The sequence below is a fragment of the Periplaneta americana genome, chromosome 12 (genome assembly GCF_040183065.1).
Source record: "Periplaneta americana isolate PAMFEO1 chromosome 12, P.americana_PAMFEO1_priV1, whole genome shotgun sequence".
NCBI classification, from domain to species: Eukaryota; Metazoa; Arthropoda; class Insecta; order Blattodea; family Blattidae; genus Periplaneta; species Periplaneta americana.
Window position 1 is genome coordinate 79,492,708 of NC_091128.1, and position 24,265 is coordinate 79,516,972.

Sequence of the window (24,265 nt, forward strand, 5' to 3'; positions counted from 1 at the left end):
TTAAATTGTGTATATAGAGTTTAAGTGTTTGTAGTTTGCAATTGTACTTAAGGAAATCGCTCCAGCAGTTATTTAAAAATCAAACGGGAAGAAGCTTCATAGTGAAACCAAATAAGTTATAAACGATGTATTGGTGTTTATATCCAAAGCAGCTTCTCAAATTCCTCTAGACATATTTCAAAAGCGAGTGGTAATGGCTACAGGCGTGTTCCATAGCAGTGTGAAAACATGTTGCAGAAACGAGGAAAATTGAGAGTGGCAACGGTACGTCTGTCGAAACGCCGTATAAAACGACAATAATAATTTAAAACGAGTATCTTCGGAATAGACGCATATGACGAAAGTGTAGTACGAAGGACAGTGTACGTACGACTTTACATAACCAAGAAACGCGTGGCAACAGTCACTGCACTTAGAATGAAACTGAAAAACGCAATTAGCTTTAGTAGGACAATATTAGTGTTAGAACTCTGCTAAAAACTGGGCTATTGTTGGGAGGAACGAAAAATAAATACGTCGCTATTAGTTCTGGAATGCTTAGGAAAAGTGGCATAAGTCAGTTTCCACAAACGTTTTTTATTAATTTACTGACAACTTACGAACATTTGCTAGCTTGGGGTAAGAGACAAGCATTTCTCCCATTACAATAATTCATACAGAAGAAATTCAAATCGATATAAATCAGTGTGAAGAAATTTTTTTTTCCTTCTGTAAAACTAACATTTTTGGCTTGTGTCACTTTTTCCGAGCACTACAGAGTTGAAAGTTATGATATTAGCCAAAAAGAGGATATATCATCTCAGATTATATCTAATTATCGAGCTGAGAGAAGAAATGAGAAGTAGATTTAAAAAAAAAAATAGTTTGTCCATAATTACAAAAATTGCTTTAATGTCCCTATGATTTTTATATACAAGCTTCCATATTATACAAACTATATTCACATCAAAATAAAGCAATTTCTGCAGTTATGTAGGTATGAAGTTGGTTTCGAGATTTTTTATTATTTTCCAGGCAGCGTTCCCTCCTCCCCCACCCAGTTTTCCTTGAAAATAAATAATGTGAAAAACTGCGTTTTAAAAGTCCACTCCGTAAATAATTTGTATCTCACAGCGCCTACTACGGTAATAATAACCTACACGTCGGAGGTGAGCAGGAGTTCGTTCCTAATGGCATACTAATTTCGAAATCTCAGAAGAGATCTGGGGATTACCACTCTCAAATTATCCAAGTTTATTATGAGAAATGGATTCGAAAGAACTTGACTCTAAATTTGACCCCGTATTCTGTTGTATTTGATAACACTGCTTACCGTAATGTCTCTTTAAACAAAGCCTTCACTTAAAATTCAACAACTGTAACGAAGAAATGGATTACAAAAGACTTCATTTTTTACAGTGATGATTTGTTGAAACCAACATCATACCAACTCATACAAATGCACAAACCCTCGTCTGTCAAATATTTCGTAGACACCAATCTTAAAAGAGCCGTTCTCTTTGTGAAAATGCTAAACATTAAAAAAAATTGTATATTATAGCAGCGCAAGTTATTGTGTGACGATATCACAGGTCTCAGTGTCACAAGTCTCGGTGGTATCAGTGATGACGATAATGATGGTTCCAACTCTGAAGGTAAAATGGGCGGGATAGCAGAACTGGAAGACTCGGTCTAGCAGCTCAAGTTAAACAGATCAATGTTTTCAATCCAGTCTTTAATGCGCGCTTGTTGCCGTTTTCACTCTGTTCTCTCTCCTCCCAAGTGACGTAGACAAGACTTTCAAGTCTTCTGCGCGAGCTGTACCTCAATCGCCATACCTATGAATCACGCATCGGTCTGAGATGGCGATTTCTAGGAGTTGTGATTTTGGAACTATAGTCACACTCGGGACCAGTGATAAACCTATCACAGCGACAAAATCACAGGTCTTCAAATCACACACCTCACTAGTAGCAAATAGTCATTCAAGCATCCAGATGAAATCAAGAGATAAGAATACGACAAAACACAATTCGCCGTCCGGAGTGGAGGATACCTCATCCAACGGAGACAAACTCGTCTCTGTTAGAATAATTCTCGTGTAAACACAAGCATGTGGCTGTCATACTCGTGATTGGCTACTATAACTCGAAAAACAGTGGTGGCGTTACTGTCTGTTTTGACGTATGTATGTATGCACGCCGAGGGAGTGAGAGATACGGTCCGATGGAAGTACTGCCTGTTCTAAGAATACGAACAGATGGGGACATCACCTGTGGAAATGAAGAACGTAGCAAGAGAAAAATTCGAAGCGAATTAAACGAGCAACATTATGTTTACGAATAAAATAATGATATTCTGCGAGCGGAACGTTCCATCACTACATAATATAATAAACGCACTTGGAACAAGACACGTATTCACATGCAATGGAACAAACTAAAACCGTAATGTAACTATCATAATGCAAGACTGATTCTATCGATGTCGTTCCTCTGCCGACTGTACTCTTGAATATCATTCACGTTATTTCCTGATCTTTCCTGTCGCCCGCTCTTTCTTATTAAATTGTTTTGTTCGTATTCCTGTCGTCGGTAATCCCTGCTTACCAAACCTATAGCAGAAAAATATAGTTCTATATTTTAGGACTATCATCTTGTACTTATTTTAAATGAAAATTTGAAATTTAGTTGGTACATACGAAAAAACATACAGTATAACTTGACTCATATACAGAATAAATTACATGATTTATTTAATTTATTTATTTATTTAAATTCAAATATACAGAATAAAGAAATATAATTACAAAAACAAACAAAGAGAAATACAAATAAAATAATACAAGCAATATAAAAAGAAGATACAGTAGTATTAACAAAATTTGAGACCGAATGAGCAGCGCTCGTGCTCGGTCGCAGTTCAGATATAATATTAAAATAAAAAATAATAATAATAATATAAATAAATAAGTAAAATAAAATAGAAACTAAAATATAATTACAGCGGCAATGGAATTAAGTATATAATATAATATTAACACTAGAGAAGAATAATATCGCACGTGAAAAGTAGGATTAATATATATTTCAAAATTATAGAATACAAATATAATATAGGTTGATTAATTCATACACATAGGCTATAAATTTATTTAATCAAATTGAAGATATTAACAACGTTATGTAAAACAAAAGGTACTTTTATATTATTTTGTTATTTACTCAGAATTTCTCAACACAGCGGATGGATACAAAATGTAGTATCAAGGTAATCTGTTCTTGTAACAAGCTGGCGTCACTTGACTGACCTTGAGCTCTTTGTTCGAGTACGCACGTGGTATAATGGCTTCTGCATCCTCACTGAGTACGGTTAAACAGAAGAGAGGAATACCACGTTTGTAAGAGAGCGATTGATCTTACACGAAAGTTTAAAATAGGTCTAATTTAATTAATTAGAAAGTAATTGTTCTCTAAGCCTAAACAAGCGAATGCATAGTAGTGACGTTAGGCCTACTTTGACGAGTAACGGGAAATGTTTAACACGGCAATACAAAATATAACCAAAAAGACAGCTCAAAAATCTCGCTTAACATCAGAAGGCTTATGCTTACTCAGCATACCATGCTGATTGGAACCTGAGCCAATAGCAATCTTCGCTCTTCCCTGAAGAATCCAAGTATCTGTTTTAAACGTTGCGAATATTGTGTACGAGTAGGGGCACAGCCAAGAGAAAGATTTTCTGCAGCAGCTGTGCGGGAAGTTTGTTACGTTTGGTGGAGGTTTCGTATTGTTTTGGGCCGGTCCTGAAAAGATACTTGTGGGTTCTGCTAGTTACGAAAATCAGAATCCGACATAGAGCACCACAAACCTTGAAGCAAGTTGAGGAATTCTCTACAGGAAGAATTGAAGATTAAGAGGAAATACTCAAACTCACAGAGTATACCACGGAGGTGTCAAGAAGTCGTCAAATGTCAGAAAGGTCAAACACGATCTGGTGCAGTCTTAAGCCTGATCCTGATGTAATCTAAAGTACGTGCTCCACTCGCTGACCATTGGCAAAATCATTACTTGGAACAATTCTGTAGCACTGAGCCTTGAGATATAGTTAGTTCCAGATCAGAAACAAGTTTTTATTTGAACCTTTCGTTTTTATTGACATGTAAGTCGTTTACAATGGGTAGTTAAGTAAAAATTGTTATTGGAAAACCTCCAAATGATTGTGGATATAATTTAGTTACAATTACTGGCTGGCGTCATTGCAGAGGTTTGTCTGTTGTAGAACACAATTTATATACATTTGCACTGAGAATGATGCCAGTCTTATAGAGATGGGAAAAGTTATTTTCTCGTAACAGTTCCAACTGTTCTAGTTCCTTGAAAATACTAGGTTCCAAATAACAATTCCGAAATAATGGTAACATATTTAACTACACTGGTGCGTAGTAGTATTTTGGAACATGTACGCACGACTAGGTGGAACAATGATATTTTGGAACATGTACGTACGACTAGTATGGAATGGAACAGTGGTCTTTTGGACGCTAAATAATAATAATAATAATAATAATAATAATAATAATAATAATAATAATAATAATAATAATAATAATTTCTCAGAAACCAGGATACAGACCCTGAATATGGTAATATAATTCCCTGTATGCCATGTGACGCAGCATGACGTGAAAATTAGCTGAGATGTGAATTCGTGAAAAAGAAATGTTTTCAAATACCAAACTGAATTATTGGATCAGGTTTGTTTCAAGCATTCAATTTAATGTAATTTTTAATTATTTGTAAATTGGTCACGAAATCGAAATGGATGCCAATGAAAAACAAAATTTACTCTATTCTTACACTACTGCAGTGGTCGTCAGCGCTCGCTGAAAAAGGGAAAGGGTATTAGGAGCTACACCAAATGCACCGTCGTTCAGCAGGCAGAGGGATAGAGCATACCCGCCAGCAGCTACGGTGCACCATAGTGCAGTCTCTTATCCGCGGGTAAGAGACGCTAGCCCGAGCATGCTCTGTGCTGACGACTGCTGCTCTACTGCTTAGTTCAAGTTCACAATGGTGTTGTGTTTCTCCAAAAATTAGTAAATAAACTATTATCATTTCTGCTATGCTAAAATTCATAATACCGTCATGAAGAGTAATAATCTCATTGTAATGAAACAGGAAAATTTACATCATTTGTATTTTTATAAATAAAAAATCTTCAACATTCTCTGCTGCCTCACTAATGATGTATAGTCATGTTTAAACAGAATTTCTTCTAACTTCAAGAATTGGTAATGAAACTAAAAATAATGGAAACGTTTGTAAATAACACTTAAGCTATATATTTTCATCTCCCATGATAAAATTCACAACACAGTTACTATACTATAATACAAGCATTATCATAATAATTTTTTATATGCTGACCATGAAACTAACAGGCCCGGCTTCAAATCCTGGTTGAGACTAATTATCTGACTGAGGTTTATTCCGGGCTTTTCCCTCGACTCATTAAGAGCAAATACTGGGTAACTTTCGGACCCTGAACTCATATCGCTAGCATTATCACCTTCATCTCATTAAGATACTAGATAACCATAACAGTTGATAAAACGTCGTAAAATAACGAACTAAAAAAAAAAAGCATCCTATACTAGGTAACAACAGTTTTAAGATAAGGTGTCGATTTTTTTAAAGCTCATCATATCTCTACTATTCATCTTTTACTTTAGTTTCTAACATTTCTTTCGGTGTGACTAAAGGATTCTCACTTCTGCTTCTAATAGTACTAAAGATGTTCCGTTCTGTGAATTGTGTGTTGTAATAATGTTATTCCCAAGGGAAACAAGTATTTTGCATGCTTAAATTCTGCGTTATCATATGATGAAGGATCGGTGGAGCGGAGAAAAATTCTCACCGTCACCGGCATGGAAATATATGTACTTCGGTACATCGCTATAATATGATATGCGTATATAATTACTTAGTGATATAAGACGGCGCTCATTCTGTCGGATCCCAGCCACTTAGTTACTCGTAATGAGTGCACCTCTGCACATTAAAGTGCACTGTCACACATCTGTGACACAGTGCATGAGGGTTGGCTACTAAAGGGAAACTAAGAGGTGGAGCTCAAACTTAGGATTCAATCCGGCATCGGAATTGGAGTCCGGTGTGGCTTAGTGGATAGAGCGTCAGCACGTAAAGTTGAAAACCCGGGTTCGAATCCCTTTCTCGGAGATAATTTTTCTCCGCTCCACCGATCCTTCATCATATGATAACGCAGAATTCCTGCATGGAAATATCATATGTACTTCGGTACATCGCTATAATAGCTTATTCCTTGGATAAGGTACAAAAAATTCTAACAACATATTAGTCGCAAATGAATACTTTTGTCAGGAAAAATAACTTTGTGCGAGATCGTGCGTATTTGCTTGGTTTCCGCACAAAACCAATCCGCGGAATGTCTAAAATTCCACATTCAGTATTCCTAACCTAACACACATAACAATTTCCCTCTTCTTACCGCTTAAGTGACATATTGATTTTACTGCTTTAGGCTTTTAACATATTATTTTTAGAGACGTTCAATATAGTAATAATTATAAATTGGAAACTTACCACTGCAATTTCACCTAAATAATTGCACTGTTAATTATTGTCTTTAAATATTTGCAAAAATTAAGTAAACTCTATAACTCTTTTGTTAAAATATTAAAATGAAAAATAAATCATTACATAACCTTACCGTTTGTTTTAAGTTCGCATTTATAGACTGGGGGGGAAAAAAAAGACAGACGTATATCACGGCCTGCTGGAGTACAGTAAACACAGAAAACATTTTAAAGCGACAATGTTGAAGATAGATATTTTTGTTTTGCAAATTTTTCCGTCATTGAACAGAAACCAAGATGCAGATTTCATTGCAACTAATTAGAAATTTCTCTTTCAGGTATGTAATAAACGATCTTCGCACAAAATAATGTACGATGCACGAGCGGTATGTTCTCTTTCAATTCTCGGAAATTAAAAAAGCTCAACTACGTTTCGCTTTTCCAAATTTTTCCTCGAACATGAAAACTTCAACATACCGGTCTTGTAACGCATATTACTATTCCCTTGAATGCTAACACTGATTTACTCGATAAGTACCATCCTTACGATTCTGATTTTTACTCTTATAATTGGAGAAACTTGATGAGGAATTATAGTAGGCCTATTGATCCCTTTGCAGCTTTTCAATAAAACAGACTGTTTTCATAGGTGAGCCGACGATGCTCTGTTGCCAAACTACGTAGACTTTCAGCCTAATTCTCTAGTTAACCAAACACTTAATTACAAAACACATTATAGGTTGTTTTATTTTAATGTATTCCATTGTCCATTTCAATCTGCATAGTTAAATCGTTTCACACTCTGTAGGCCTATTTATTGCATTCATAGTGTCGCTTTAATTGTTTTGATCAATGTATAAGGAGGCACCAAAGCTATGTAGGCACTGGAGGCGAGAGATACATCAGTTGCTGTGGTAGTCAACCGTAATACTAAACTGTGAGTAGGAATTATAAATTTCACCTACACCACTGACTGCAGCATGCAGTGAGACCGTTATGGCGGATACTACATACTGTAGTAATAGTAAAATTATTTCATGAATTTGAATTCTTCTGCAAGTTTGAAACAAGTGTCGAGAATCCATTGCTGAAATGGTACAGTAAAACGATACTACAGAGGAAATTGAGATGAAGGCCAGTGTTGCGATCACAAATTTCAAATCTATCTAAGTCGCTAACTAGCTATCGCCGAAGTTTAGGGACCGATGACATTTGTCGACAGGGCAAGAAAAAAAATGTGTGTGTGTGTTTAATGCCTACCCACTTCACTTGCGTGATTTTAGTTCCGCATACTAAGGATAGATGGCAGAACTGTGACCAATTTTGAAGTTGCACACCACTGAGAAAGAATGTATTACTCACATTATAGCTGCTTGTACACATATAACTTTAACATACAGACCAACAACAAGAGATTTCTCTATATCCAGAATATTAATAACTAGACTTCGTGGAATTGCCACGAGAATCGTAAGGTTTACTACGCACGCAGTATAGACTGTATAAGAAAGGGGCGTGCAACGGATGGAGTATGCCTCTGATGTAAACACTGAGCAGTATACTGCGGTTACAATAAAATCTGTATTCTGCATTCAAGAAATATAATAAATGATCATTGAAGTAGGAAATGTTTAAACATGTAAATACACAATTATTTTATACTGAGATATATTAACTATTAAAATTTAATGTAAGATACTCACATCATCCTTGAATATGTGCATTGCAGTGAAGAGTTACGTACATTTTGAACGACTGCAAAGTAACCTCCTCCGATGGTCAGTTAAACAGTTTTTATTTTGGGAAAATGTATGTTCAACATCACACGATGTAATACGTACATATTTGAAGAACGGAAAGTTACTACTTTTCAGTACACCAACTTCAGATGTCTTGTCGTGACCTGATAGTACATCATTTATAGTACGAAGTTGTGAACAGGCAGAATTTTTAGCAATAATTTTTCTCAACTTACATTTCACTTTTTCTGAAATTAATGAATTTTTATTTTGGATAACGGTTTGTGATACTTTATCCACTATATTTAGGGCTTCTGAGAGTTGTAGTTTAGACGATTCTACCAGGATGATGCTTTTGGGCACGATTTTAAAATTAGAATCAATGAACAGAATATCTTCCAATAGCTGTTCAGAAGGCAATGATTTTACAGCTACAATAGCGGAACTGTCTCTGCTAACCAATGCATCAATTATCTCCATTATTTTGCCGTAATGTCCTGCATAATAATTAACAGTAACGGGTCAAGACTGGCTGCGGAAGGTAAAGGTATTCCAGGGGCAATTATTTGGAACAGCAACACTCTCATTGTAGTATGTTTGATTGAATTCTTGTCTGCACTGAAAATATGTTAAACTTTGACTATTCCAATCACAGTAATGCAAAAGCAGGTGCTTACATAGGTATACATTAGCTGTAGCTGCTCTGTCTATTGGACCGGTCACAAGTCTTAACATGAACTGCTTATACTACGAGACCGGGTGGTCGCTCACCTCCTCTATACTACCGTACATCGGCAACCTGATTGCATGCTGCATGTGGCAATTCAACGAAGTCCATTAATAGCCATAGGTAGGAAGTTCGTACCGAAACAGTAAACTTCAGTTGAATACAGCAAGGAGTATGCCACCCGCACCTCGCCCTGCTCACACTTGCTTCAGACGACACGCAGTTCGCATAAACAACGCATGGTATCATTCTGTGGAAGTGTGTAGAGTCGCGAATAGTTTGGAGAATATTTTAATTTATAATGCTATTTTACGTTCTGAACAAAGTGAGCTATTTTGTTATTGTATTATTTACGTAATGTTAATATTATGCATGATTCCAAAAAAGTAAACATCTGTTATTAAATAATTATGCAAACAGGAGTATGTAACACGTTTACTATTTCCCGGATTATTTCATCGTTAAATGTCGTCTCGTGGTGCCATGTATTCGGTTGCGTTACAGTCCCAAGTTCAACATCGGAATTACGATACGAACTTTCTAGAGGTGATGAAAAATTTCTTTGAAAACATATTATGGGTTTAATATTATGTGCCACATTCGAGATACATTATTAGATTCACAAAGTAGTTGTTCACCTGATGATAGTAAGAAATATTGCATCTTGTGACGTAGAACAAACATTTTCAGATTACAAATATTGTTTTTCTCTCTTCATTAAAGAAGTATTTCTTTTGATAAAATGAAAATATTCATTGTTATTTGTTATAATGAAGCTAGAATCTTAATTGTATATTTTGTATGTCATTTTTATATGTATGGGTAAATTATTTTAGATTGGGAGTTACCATTCGATATTGGAGAAAAAATGGGAATATAAGGGTACAATACATGTTATTCATAGATTTCAAAAAGGTATATGACTCTGTTAAGAGAGAAGTTTTATATAATATTCTTATTGAACTAGGTATTTCCAGGAAACTACAGGGACATCACTTTATTTTTACCAACATTTTTAACATTAACCTGGCTATACTCGGAAACACTGTTGCCCCCTTCCATTACAGGAGTTTGATGTTACTACTGCAATATGTAAACAAATCATTTTACTAGCTATAGGAGGAGAGAAAAGTAGTGTATCCATTTATGTTGTAGGGAAATACGATATTACGATTTTCAATTCGATCATCACTTTTATGCAGTTAATCAAAATACAGTGAAGTAGTAACATTTTTTTTTCAAAAACTCAACTTTTCAGGTGGCTATGTTCGTTATGTAATGTCTACTTTATTTAGCATATTAATTATTGGTCTTAACACACAATATAGAGAGTACATTTAAATTGAGGGCTCATAAGTAAAGGGCTGTAAGTGCAGTTACTTTTGAGAAAATGGGGTTTAAATATTTAAGCTTTCGTAAAATCGGTGAAATTTTTATTTAAATTTTAATGTGTGATGAGATTAAAATATCCCTTTGCCACTAAAATTTTAGATACTTTAGCTTACACTGGATGCACTTAACTCATGTTATTATAAATGTCACTAGCATTCCTTTGCTTCTAGCCACCTCAATTCAAAATAAGCTAATCTGAATTTTTAAACAAGTTGCTGAAAATGGTTGCCGTTCATTACAATGCAGGCTTCAATTCTTTATGCATATTATTAAAAACATTTTGAAGCATATTCTCTGAAATTGAATTTATCGTTTCTTGAATATAATTTTTTAGTACGATATTATTAATATAGGTTCTTTCTTCTACAGAAAACGCAACCATATTTATGAAACACACTATGCACTGCAGTGTTTACTTCAGTGCTTGAAGACTTTGAATGCAACAGCGGCCGTAAGTTTGTGTGTCTATCGGGACCAAGGACATTAGTGAAGGTTTGGGAGTGAAGTACATTCAGAAATGCAGGTACAATAAAAATGCAAGTAAAAATAAAACGATGTCCCTGTAGTTCGATTAATTAAAATGTGTCTCAGTGAAACGTACAGCAAAGTGCGTATAGGCCAGTTCCTATCTTAAGATTTTTCAATTCACTGCGGGCTAAAGCAAGGAGATGCACTATCAGCTTTACTTTTTAACTTCGCTCTAGGAAAGTTCATAATAACAGAGAGGGTTTGGAACTGAATGAGTTACATCAACTTCTTGTCTATGAGGATGACGTGAATATGTTATGAGAAAATCCACGAACGCTTAGTGAAAACACGGAAATTGTACTTGAAGCAAATAAAGCGATATGTTTGGAAGTGAACCTGAAAAGAAAAAGTATATGATTATGTCTCGTGACCAGAATATTGTACGAAATGAAAATATAAAAACTGGAGGTGGAAAATTTCAAATATCTTGGAGCAATAGTGACAAATATGAAAGACACTCGGGAGGAAATTAAACGCAGAATAAATATGGGAAATGCCTGTTATTATTCAGTTGAGAAGCTTTTGTCACCTAGTCTGTTGTCAAAAAATCTGAAAGTTAGAATTCATAAAAGTTATATTACCGGCTGTTCTGTATGGTTGTGAATCTTGGACTCTCACTTTGAGAGAGGAACAGAGATTAAAGGTCTTTGAGAATAAGCTGCTTAGGAAAATATTTGGGGCCAAGTGGGATGAAGTTACAGGAGAATGGAGAAAGTTACACAAAGCAGAACTGCACGCATTGTATTCTTCACCTGACATAATTAGGAACATTAAATCCAGACCTTTCAGATGAGCAGGGCATGAACCACGTATAGGCGAATACAGAAATGCATTTAGAATGTTAGTTGGGAGGCAGGAAGGAAAAGACCTTTGGAGAGGCAGAGACGTAGATAGGAGGAGAATATTAAAATGGATTTGAGGGAGGTGGGATATGATGTTGGAGACTGGATTGGTCATGTTCATTATTGCTAATAATTTTGACGGTGTCCTTGTCACTATTCAGTTCCTGCGGGAACACCATTTACAAGCAGCGGTGCGCCGTAAACGTCCAAATCTCTTTAATTCTCATCCTATTGTGCTACATGATGGTGCTCGCTCTCACATATCTGCCCCTGTGGTTAATTTACTTCGCAAATGGAACTGGGAAATTCTGGAGCATCCTCCATACTCCCCAGATATGAGCCCATGTGATTTTGACCTTTTGGAGAAAATGAAATTATCACATAGAGGAGTTCACTTTAGAACCAGAGAGGCAATTATAGCAGCAGTAGAGCAGTCTGTTCGAATTAGTACGACAGGATTCTGCGGATGGCATCCGTCGTTTTCCTGAGGTGTGGAGGCAGGTTCTTCATGTTGGCGTAGATTACTTCTGAGCATTGAAACAATCTGGCTGTTCCGAAAATGTTTTATTTGTTGCTAATTCAAATGTTGCCACTAATTATTGAATGACTCATGTATTTGTTGCATTGTATCTCTTTTCTGGGTCACAGAGGTTTTTGCTGTCACACTTCTCCTCAGAGCATGTGAACTGTTTGTGGTAGGATATAGCCCAGTATGTGTGCAATGTACCTCACGTTCACGGGTCGGAAAATGCCAGCCCTATTGACTATATATATTACTTCTTGAACTACAGTTTCCCAAATTCAATTAACCACATTCCTTCACAACCAAGATTTAGGCCGTGATCAACTTTTGCCTATCCATTCTCACTTGTACTACACAACTCTACATCAAGACTTTCACTTGAAATTTCCCTTTCGGTCCCAAGGTAGATTACATAATTTCAACTTACAATCTCACAAAAAACTTGGAGGTTCGCCCACGAAAATAACACACACGTACACAAACATAACCACTATAAAAATTTGAATACTAGCTGATATGACACACTATAGCACTTGACAGAGAGATCAATGAAATAGCTTTGCCTCCATTAGGGTTTTCATTATCTCTCTGATATTTTTGCCAACGGAAAAGAAATTGAGGGAACTGAAAAAAGTAAAGAGTATATTGACTATAAACAAGTTAACCTTCCTATTCCACACAAGACCACAAACAAAAGAATAGCCCCGAGACAAAAAGCAATAAATTACTAGTATGGTACTCAATCACAAATAAAAGTGGGCAAAAAATACCAGACAATAAAAACCAAATTAAATTTATCTATCCTAACCAAGCGTTACGTTCATCTTTTAAATTACCTAACAAATGCAGACATATTATTTAAGTATTTTTCAAATAGAAAAGAAATATAAATAAACTGTATATTAAATTGTTCGGAATAAAACGAAGAATGTAATGGCGCAGATTTTCAAATCTGTATTTTTTTTACATATTTTGTCCTGTTTCTCACATTATTAAAGAAATGTTACAAAACTGAATTGGGCAAGTGTATTTGCATAGCACTATTAGTTAGAATCATCACAGCTGTGTGAGAGGCAGCTACCAAGACAATTTACAGGCACAAACAAAACACTGGTCTTCCAGTGCGACCTGAAACGCATAATAAAAGTGAGATGCACTGTTTTAAATCTAAGAAACATACATTCATAGCAAAAGCTTCATGTAAATTTTGCAAGTATAAATAAATTCAAGTCTGGGCCTAAGGTACAGAATTTCATAGCAACGATTTTATAGGAATGGAAAGCATTCTTTTTCTTGGACATCATATCAGACTCTGCCCACTTTAATTCTGAGGATATGTGAGAACATTAAAAGAAATTCATTCTCATCTACAACCTATTTATCTGCATCGCTGACATGACAGATGTTGTGTTGCTGTTTGTTAATGACAAGCAGCGTGTCAGAAATCATGGAGCCTACCAGAAAATTGGTGTGAACAACATTACGGCATTCACGTAAACACTTGATCCGTCTCTATCAAATTATTACCTTTGTGTTTTCTTAATTTAACACCCTCTTCAACATCTACTTAGAGAATTTAGTAAAGAACTGTTTTAGGAACTTGGGAGGGAGTGATAGTAAGAGAAATAAGAATGAAATGATTTACTGATATGACATTGTTAGCAGAAGAGGAGATGTTGGTAAGAAATGTGCTACTGGCGTAGGTAAGTAAATCCAAACAAGACGAAGACCACGATTATCGGAAGAAAAATGAAGAAGACAAACTTGTGAATTCGAAATGAAACAGCAGAGCAAGTGGACAGCTTCAAATACTTGGGGTGTACTATGAACAGTAACATGAGCTGCTGCCAGGAAGTCAAAAAGAGGATAGCAATGACCAAGGAAGCTTTTAATAGAAAAAGGAACGTATTCTGCGGACCTCTGGAAAAATAACTAAGGAAGAGACTAGTGGAGTGCTTGTCTGGAGTGTGGCATTGAATTTGGCAGAAACATGGACATTACGACGAAGTGAAGAGAAGAGATTAGACGCATTTGTTTGAAATATTTCAAAGACTAACCCCTTGAGATGAATGAAATTACTCAAGGTTCATCCTTTATAAGTACTTTAACAATTTCAGCTAAGCCTACATTATTAATTACTGTCGTCGCATTGATGCTGCATCTAATTTTTTATAGCTTAACTTATAAAATATAAACCGACTGCTATACAATTTGTACTCAAGTAGTTGTATTTGTTGTTCGCTCACATATGCCTATCCATAACCACATCCATTTTATATTGTTTCACGTGTATTAATTATTTAAAAAAATGACAATTTATTGCTGTTTTGGGATTAGGCCTATAAGACTTATATGACACTTTTTATAAGAACAGACCTATAGAGTAGAGGCTATGACACATTTTATGATACTATAAAGTAAGGGGCTTGTTATTACTATACTGGTAATACTGGTTACACTCTTCAATCTATATTCACAATTCCGTATTTTTTAAATAACAAGGGTTATATTAACTTTTTAAATATCAATATATAGTTGATGAATTACCGTTATTTGTGTAACTATCCTTTTACTTTCTTTCTCTTTCCTCACAAATTTCTTCAATATAAAGAGAGTTTGTTTCGTAAATCGTCTTTCCTCCCACAAGTGAATGCAGAAACCATTAAAGGATGACAAGTAAATAAACCAATAGCTACGTGTTTAGAGCGGGAGAGCTAGTTACTGTATGACATCCCATTTTACTATTACTCTTCTAGTCATTAGCACAAAATAGACACACAAAAGTTCGTCATATAGCAGAAATGCAAGTAATCGAGAGTCAATTCAGTTTAGCTCGGGCGAGAAGTATTCTATTTTGGTTATTTTTACATACTTACGTCTCTAAAGAAGTTAATTTCATTTAGCCACTTTGTGTTTTAAAGAAAATCCTTAAAATAGAGCACAATAAAAAACGAAAAAAACAGCACATTAGAAAATTTATGAAATTCATAATAGTGTATAGAATTCGAACACGGTATAATTATTTAGTGCCATTCCAAGATTGTTTTCAACGAATTTCTGTAATGAGCTAAACGTTTATTCGCTGGCTTTGCTTCTTTTTATTGTTCATATTGTGCATCACGTAAAATAAACCTTCTATCAATGTGCATAAAGCTTTCGCTAGGCAGGCATGCGCAGAATAGCGGGAATGATACTAAAGCTTTTTAGGCATCCCATTTTCAGTGTAAAGCACTGTACACATTAGCAAAAGAAGTTGTCACACTTATATTTTAACTAAACATTTATTTTACAACAAAACTTAATAACAATTAAAAAAATGAGATTCTTGGAAATAACATTCACTGTATTATGTGTTTAATGTGGTCTCCATTGCGGCGAAAAAATTCAAGGCAAACAGGATGTTCTTGTCGGCCTTGAGGCATAAAACTTGGATGTTTATATAAACTATTAATTAACAGAAGACTGGAAATGAGAAACACTGAAAGTGCAAAACATTAAATTATCGTAAAACACGAAAAAACATGAACATTGATATTACAAATAATTTTAATGTACAAATTAAGCTTCCAGGAATAAATCCCTGTAAAGTTAATTTGAATAATTTCGAGGGAAAAATTGTTCCGGGGCCGGGTATCGAACCCGGGACCTTTGGTTAACGTACCAACGCTCTCCCACTGAGCTACCCGGGAACTCCACCCGACACCGATCTAATTTTTTCCCTCTATATCCACAGACCTCAAAGTGGGCTGACAATCGTCAAGCAACCAACATTTGAGTGCACACTAACTCTGTGTGACTAAATTGTGGTTTTCTGTTACGTACAGTGAAGTGTATTATGCAAATTAAGCTTTCAGGAATAACTCCCTGTAAAGTTAATTTGGATAATTTCGAGGGAAAAATTGTTCCGGGGCCGGGTATCGAACCCGGGACCTTTGGTTAAACGTACCAACGCTCTCCCACTGAGCTACCCGGGAACTCCACCCGACACCGATCCAATTTTTCCCTCTATATCCACAGACCTCAAAGTGGGCTGACAACCGTCAAGCAACCAACATTTGAGTGCACACTAACTCTGTGTGACTTTAAATTGTGGTTTTCTGTTACATACAGTGACGTGTATTATGCAAATTAAACTTTTAGGAATAACTCCCTGTAAAGTTAATTTGAATAACAGAGTTAGTGTGCACTCAAATGTTGGTTGCTTGACGGTTGTCAGCCCACTTTGAGGTCTGTGGATATAGAGGGAAAAATTGGATCGGTGTCGGGTGGAATTCCCGGGTAGCTCAGTGGGAGAGCGTTGGTACGTTTAACCAAAGGTCCCAGGTTCGATACCCGGTCCCGGAACAATTTTTCCCTCGAAATTATTCAATTTTAATGTAATTAAACTGAAAATTCTTATAGTTTCACATAACTTTTAACTCCTAACTTGAACAATGTCTCAAAATTACATTAATTTTAATGACAATTTTGGTAAAGATGTCTCAGAATTACATTAATTTTAATGAATATTTTGGTAAAGATGTGCTATCCTGCATTGCCAACAAAACGCTTAATGTGCTATGTCGCAATGGCAAGAAAAAGCTGAATGTGATCTGCGTCACCACACTAAAAGTTCTTACAGAGTAATGTCACTGACACAAAAAGTATAAAACTCTCTGTATTTCACATCAAGAAATTCTACCATGGTAAATAGGTCCTTCAACTGAGGTGATTTTCATCTTCGCATTCAGCTAATCGCATATTTGACTTGCGTCAGTCCTCAGTTTACCGAAAGAAACAGGATGATAATGATAATGATAATGATGATGATAATAATAATAATGTTACTATTGAAACATTCTTCCATAACATAAAATTGTCAAAATATTGTATTTTCTGCCATTCTACCATTATAAACAGGTTGTTACTACATCGAAAGCCGTGCGTAATTGGCTGACTTCTTATAGCACGCGTGCCGATAAAAGCAATGACGTATTTTCTGTAACATAATACCGGAACGCTTGCTATTTTGGTTATCTCTTCTACGCGCGATGTAAGAAGAAATGAAATGCATTTATTTCCAATCTTTAACAATTTTGTATCACTTTTGTAATATCATAAAACAGTTCTGTGGTTCAGAGAAACTACATTAACAAAATAAAGGAACATTTTTATTTTTTTAATATAACCTGCAATGTCATCCATTACTCTTTACTCAATGTCAAGGCCAGGCGCAACTAATCGATACAAACAAATGAAGTCAATTTGTCAGCTATGGATCACGAATTGAATTTCTTTCATAATTTATTTCCTACAATTTATAATGCTAAGATACCATATAGTGTTGTATCCAATTCGTGGATAATCTTATTACGACATTCGTGAAAATTGTCGCCCTCACTATCGTTCTTGCGACAAACATTCACTCATGACATGATCATCAAGATTACCCACTTGTTGGATAAATAACTATTACTTCATTATATTCTACTATACAGTGCAATACCAATGATTCCAACTTTGTCCTCCTACGATCACTCTCACAGATGGAGAAATATGTTTCTTCATTTGGTCTGTGTACTGTTGGTTCTATTTGAAGGGGAGCTGTGCTGTACTTCTGTTGTGGTGCTGGAACACCGCTTCTCCAAAATATTGGCATGTACAGTACCATTTGTTCCCCTGGATTCCAATTCTATAATTCATTTGAAATGTTGTCCATTATGTCTACTTCCACAATATTTCAGTTGTTGTTGCAAATAATATTAAGCTGAGGTATTTCTATCCTGTTTTCTCTTTGAAGGAAATATTTGCCTTACAAATAAATACAACTGCATTTTGATGGGATAACATATGACCATAGCATTGTCTTCCCATTTGACTGCAGCAATGTTATTCTTTTTGGATACGAGATATTCATAAACTGTGCGAACCATACTCTTCATCTGTTGGATGTCATCAATGGGAAATTGTTGTTTAGTCAAATGTCCGAAGACAGATCTGAACATCACAAGTGATGCCAACAAGACGCCACTTATGAGGCAACTAGACCATGAGATAATGTGATAGGGGGCTAGTTCCTTTCCTCCTCCATTACATACATCGCCGATTAGAAATTATCAGTCTTATTTTCCGTTATAGTACCGATAGCAATGAAGTTGTCATTCCCTAGGGCACAGACAAATTTAGCAGACGTAAAAAAAAATTGTCCAAGCACCGATGTAAAGAGAAGAATTGATTGGGGAATTTCTGTTTGTAGGCTCACAAAGTATTAAGCTCAAACTTATTACTATTGGTATTTTCAGCATGGCCTTGATGAATATCAAAACACATTCAATACCCTAGCTCAGGGATCCAGAACTCACAGAGAGATGTGTGGAAGCATGGGAAAGCATTGGTTACCTTTTGTACAGTCCACCGGCTATGAATAACTTCTCCGTGACTCGTCTACAACTATGTGGAGGATCACAACAAACTTGTGCTCCCGGAAAAAGTGACGAAAGTATTTCCGACCACAATAATTATAACAATAAACTGTTCACAAATGAGACAACGTCCTTTGTGATTATTTTGAATGCAGAAGTATTTATTTTCATCCATTGCTCTTTAAACAACTACTTCCTGACCGATATTGCTTAGAATTCCACCTCTAGATAGTGAATACAAATCTTGTCGTGGCCACTATCATCAGCATCATCAGCTAGAGAAAGTAGGTATATTGGAAATATTTTCTCAAGTTACTGTAACCCCCTTCTCTTTTAGAATATACATAATCTTGTACGTATTTCACTGGCAGGCCAGACAGTAAAAACAATAAATGAATAAGATTTTAGATGTGAAGCAAGTGAAAACGGTATTGAATGTGCCCACTGGGTCGAAAACGACCCTCTTCTGTTATCAATCTTCCTGCATTGCAGAAAACACCGTGTAATTATTTCTAACCTAGAGACATTATAGTCTTACATGCCTTAATCTCATCAACAATAAAAGAAAAAATACCTTTAATAATGAAAATAAAACAAATTTCTGGGTGGGTCGAAAATGACCCCGTGGGCATGAACGGGATAAATAACAGTAGGGGTAGTGATTGAACATCAAACTATCATCGAATATTACTCCAAAAGCCAAACAAATGTCTATCAGTGTGAAACATTGCATCATTTTAGATAAGCCACCGAGTGAAAATTCAGTAGGGGAAAGTAGAAGGGAAACATTCTGATCCATATTCAAGTATCACTGCAAATTATTTGCATGACTGAATAATGCTAATCAGACGAGCGCTTGCACTATATATCGATATATATATCGATACTATAACTCGAGCTTGAAATATCGATACTATAACTCTATTGAATGGATAACCGAGGTTTTTTTGCGTTTCTCGAACGTATCATAGTTCTATCGGTTAGAAAAGTCGTCTGTTAACTTATAGGTTCGTCAACGATGGTGCGCATTTTCAACATTCTAAAACGGTCTAATGATTGTTCTGTGCCTCTACTATTACGGAACTTTTGCAACTCTATGTTGTTTAATGGTTGATTATTATTTTGTTCACGGCCCACCATTAACTGCCCTTTGGCATCCCCAGAGCCAAGCATCCCGTTTGAGAATCACTGCTAATGTAATGGGGTGTGTTGAAGGAAGTAAAATTTCTATTCAGTCACCGAACAAAGATATATGTGAACTTTACTGAAACAAGAAAGAATTATTTTCTCTTAATGTTCAAGTTGTCTGTAGTCATTCCTTGAATGTAAGACATATTGTTGTACGATTCTCTGGATCTATTCATGATTGCATAATCTTTAATAGCTCCCTTATTAGAGCTACATTTGATGCTAAGGAATTTGACGGCATATTTCTTTGAGACAGTGCTTATCCTTGTCGTTCATACCTCATGACTCCAATAATATCCCAAATCCTAATACTGAAGATAGAATGATGGTCTTACTAGAACAAGAGTGTCTGGAAAAGGAGATTTCCCTGCTTGCATCTGTGAATCTAAGAATTAAATTGAATAATTAATAATAAATGCATAAAATGGAAATTAGAAACTCGTGGTTTCTTGTGCATATTTGTGAAACTTGATCAACCAATAAATAGTTGACAGATCGTTAAGTTAGAGAGTGCGATAAAGATTCAACAAATCGCAAACTTTAACAACTCAATAGTAGCCTGACCGAACAGATATCTCAATATTAGAGAAACCGGGCATTCGTATTTTTCTTGAGAATTTACTGGCTTTTATGTCGCCCAAAAATGGACATCACGCTTGTTTACTGTTCATTAAGATAAAAAGATATATAAATAAATAATTTACGTTATGTTCCGTACATAAATCGTATTGCGCACTACTCTCATTGCCATGATCAGTCTCATTGTGTAACAATATAATTTTGTAATAGAAAACCTTGAGATTACTATAAAATTATCTATAATGTACGGCGAGGTATTCCCATCTTTTCTTGAAACCCTTGAAGTACACTCCCGGAATTCCCTACAATATAACCCCTGGCGCCTAATTACTGTCAGGAAAACGAAACGCAGTTTCAAGCTTTTTTTTGCCGTACAAAACCAGAACGTTAATTCTTGCTGGAAACTACAGATAAAATACAACTCGAGATTCCTGAGTAAAGCATTTTGATTGCGAATGAAAGATTAGAGTTTTAGCGCGCTTCTCAAAGAGAAAATCCAGGTCAGCCTGACGAACACTGACATTGATTGTAAGTGTGAAAATAATTATTAAAGACAACGAGAGTCTGAAAGTGACTTAAAATTTAATTTTCCTTAAAAATTGCCTAGCATTGAAATTGAACAGAATTGCCATAAGACATTATTAGGTAAAAAAAGGTAAAGGTATCCCCGTAACATGCCATGAAGGCACTTGGGGGGCATGGAGGTAGAGCCCCATGCTTTCCATGACCTCGGCACTAGAATGAGGTGGTGTGGTCGGCACCACGCTCTGACCGCCTTTTACCCCCGGGAAAGACCCGGTACTCAATTTTATAGAAGGCTGAGTGAACTTTGGGGCCGTTCTGAAAGTTTGGCAACGAGAAAAAATTTATTAGAGATGAAAAAAATAAGCATAACTATAATATTAATGCGCAGGAATGTGTAATTAAGTACTGTTTATTCTATTGAGATATGTTTTATTACAAAACTGAAACATGAAATTAATGTAACTTTATAACTAACACCATCTTATTTTAATTCTGCAGATGGCAACATGGATATGGACGATGTATATGACGAAAGTCTTCGATCTCCTTGATACGGTAAGTAGAAATGGGCTATAGGTATACGAGTATAGGCCTAGTACAACTAGGGTATTTATGAGTATAAGTGTATAGCATCATTAAAAACACAGCAGTTGTGCTCACCAGAGAAGTCTCGTCATTTGTACAATTCCTGAAGACATCCCAGAAGACTTTCACCTCATTGTCACAAATCCCATGTTCCAAGAATATTGTTTACACACTGACGTCCATTGTTACCGACACCGCCTATAACAATATCGACATTATTACTATCACTAATATAAGCAACAACGTATCATAATTATCGGCATTAGATTGAGGATCACTGCCACCAATGTCAGCATCAACACCTACTGCTATATTATCATCACAACCATCATCTTTAAAATAATATTAACATTACTGTCAGGATTTACATCAATATGAACATTAGAGTCAACACTAACATTAATTTATCAGCGACAAAATTAACATTAACTTGAGTTTCAGCACTAACATTGACATTACTATTAACAATATCAACATCAGCAGGAATAACAATAAGATCTGAATTATCAGCATGACTCTAAAGTTATTACTTTATTAATTAAAGTCCTCTGCTTGGCATCACAGGTGATCATAAAAGATCCAGAAAAAATACAACAAAGATTCCACTTTAAAGAACAAAAACTATATCTAAACGACATTTCATAGAAGTTGAGAGGATGCGAAGGCATTTCTTTCCCCTTCTACTTGCCCTGAGTCCGTCAGTAACAGACCGGCAGCTGTTACCTCTTATACCTGCACCCCCTCACGTTGTACACACAAGAAAATAAAACACTGATGTTTGAGAATTACAATATTTTCAACTAATAATGAATTTAATTAAGGGATGTTAGTCTGTATTATGAAGTCAGGGGGGAGTGACACAGTGCAGATTGTCCCGTTGTGTATGCTTAGAGTAGCAACTAGCGGTGGAGAAAACATTTATCTCCTGCTGTCAGTAGCTTTTTAATGTGCCAGTTGATATAAACAGCAATAAAATGAAATACAAACGCTTAGTATAGATTTTCGAAGTATAGATTACCGGTAAACATTTTCAATAATGAGAATTTTCACTATGGTCAAAGTCAATTAGTCGAACGTTAGTAAGATAGACAGTAGCATCTTCCCCTTCACGGATGGTAAAGAGTGTGGGTAGAGGGGAAAGCCTATCAACCAAACTGAAATGGAGATTAGATAACAAGATACCGGTATGAAAGGTACAATTTTAAAAAATGAACTCTACGCTCATTGCCATAACTTCATCGTAGAAATATATGGTCACAAATTTGTTCTTGTATAAGTAACAACCTCTCTTTTATGCTGTATATAGCAACTCTGAGTTCGTATTCTGGAATATCTATCACAGTGTATGTGATGCAGTCCTTCAATTCATCAATTATTATTGTCGTAGGTTTGTTCAAGAACACACTTTCTTTCAGATAGCCCCACAACCAATAATCTGATGGGTTAATATCTGGCTATCTTGCAGGCCAAGTTACAGGAAAGTTCTTATCAATAACGCGACCACCTGAACAATCAGAAATAAATTCGTTGTAGTGGTGGTACAAAAAATCCTATTTGTTGTGCAATAAGCCAGTGCCAGTTTTTGTAGGTTTGTTTGGAAAATGAAAATATGACCAATTAATTTACTTTTAACTTCTGAAAAACTCTATACATTAAATAAAATTGATTAAATGGCGATCTTACTCGTGTTAATTATGTAAGCATGTGTGGCTTACAGCTGTTTCGGTGTTACTTGACACCATCCTCAGAGCCTACTAGATCTCGGCGCTATCTCAACTTCGCTGCCTCTTGTGTGGGTGCGTTCGTGTGATGAAGAGTTGTGTCAAATAGTGTGTGTGTTCTGAAATCTATACATTAACATCAACACTAACATTAACATGGTCATTATCATCAACATCTGCAAGAGAATTAATAACAATATGACTGTCAATATTTACATCATTAACAGCATTAATATGAAAAAAACTTTCAAAATCAACATTACTAATAACAGTATTAGCATCTGCAACACACAAACATTACAATAATAACAGCAACAATCCCTATGGTGGTAGCTGACTGTGATGATGGTGGTGGTAATAATATTCGCCAAAATCATAATGTGACAGATGTCCCTAAAACCACCATTTGACAGTTTATCTCCAAATGGTTTGACGTCTCTTAAAAACCACAAAAATTCCAAATGTAAATAGCCAGAAAACAAAACCAATGAATCATATTTACTGTACAACAGAAATATTCATATCATTAAGTCGGCTTGGGTAGCGTAGTCGGTATATCGCTGGCCTTCTGTGCTTGAGGTTGCGGATTCGATCCCGGCCCTGGTCGATGGTATTTAAGGATGCTTAAATCGACAGGCTCGTGTCAGTAGATTTACTGGCATGTAAAAGAACTCTTGCGGGACAAAATTCCGGCTCATTGACGACACTGATATAACCTCGGCAGTTCCGAGCGTCGTTAAATAAACAATAATTTTTCATGTTATTAATCGTTTTCCTATTAATTCAATAGCCATGTTCCCAGAGTCATTGAACTTCATGTGCTTTTTTTTTAAATTTATTTCACTTTTCTACATTTATACGAAATTTTACAGCAATAAATGGTGTATGTATGTTTTTTTTGTATGTAATCCACCAAT

At 35.6% G+C, this 24,265-nt stretch overlaps 1 protein-coding gene across 3 annotated transcripts in view; it reads left to right on the forward strand.

Moving 5' to 3' along the window:
- Positions 1-24,265, forward strand: part of LOC138710600 (very long chain fatty acid elongase 2-like) — an 82,584-nt gene that overhangs the window by 26,341 nt on the left and 31,978 nt on the right. For all 3 annotated transcript variants that reach the window (XM_069841601.1, XM_069841602.1, XM_069841603.1), the window contains one exon: positions 21,541-21,597. In XM_069841601.1, coding sequence (XP_069697702.1) covers positions 21,541-21,597 — 57 coding nt within the window. The remainder of the gene's footprint in view (positions 1-21,540; positions 21,598-24,265) is intronic.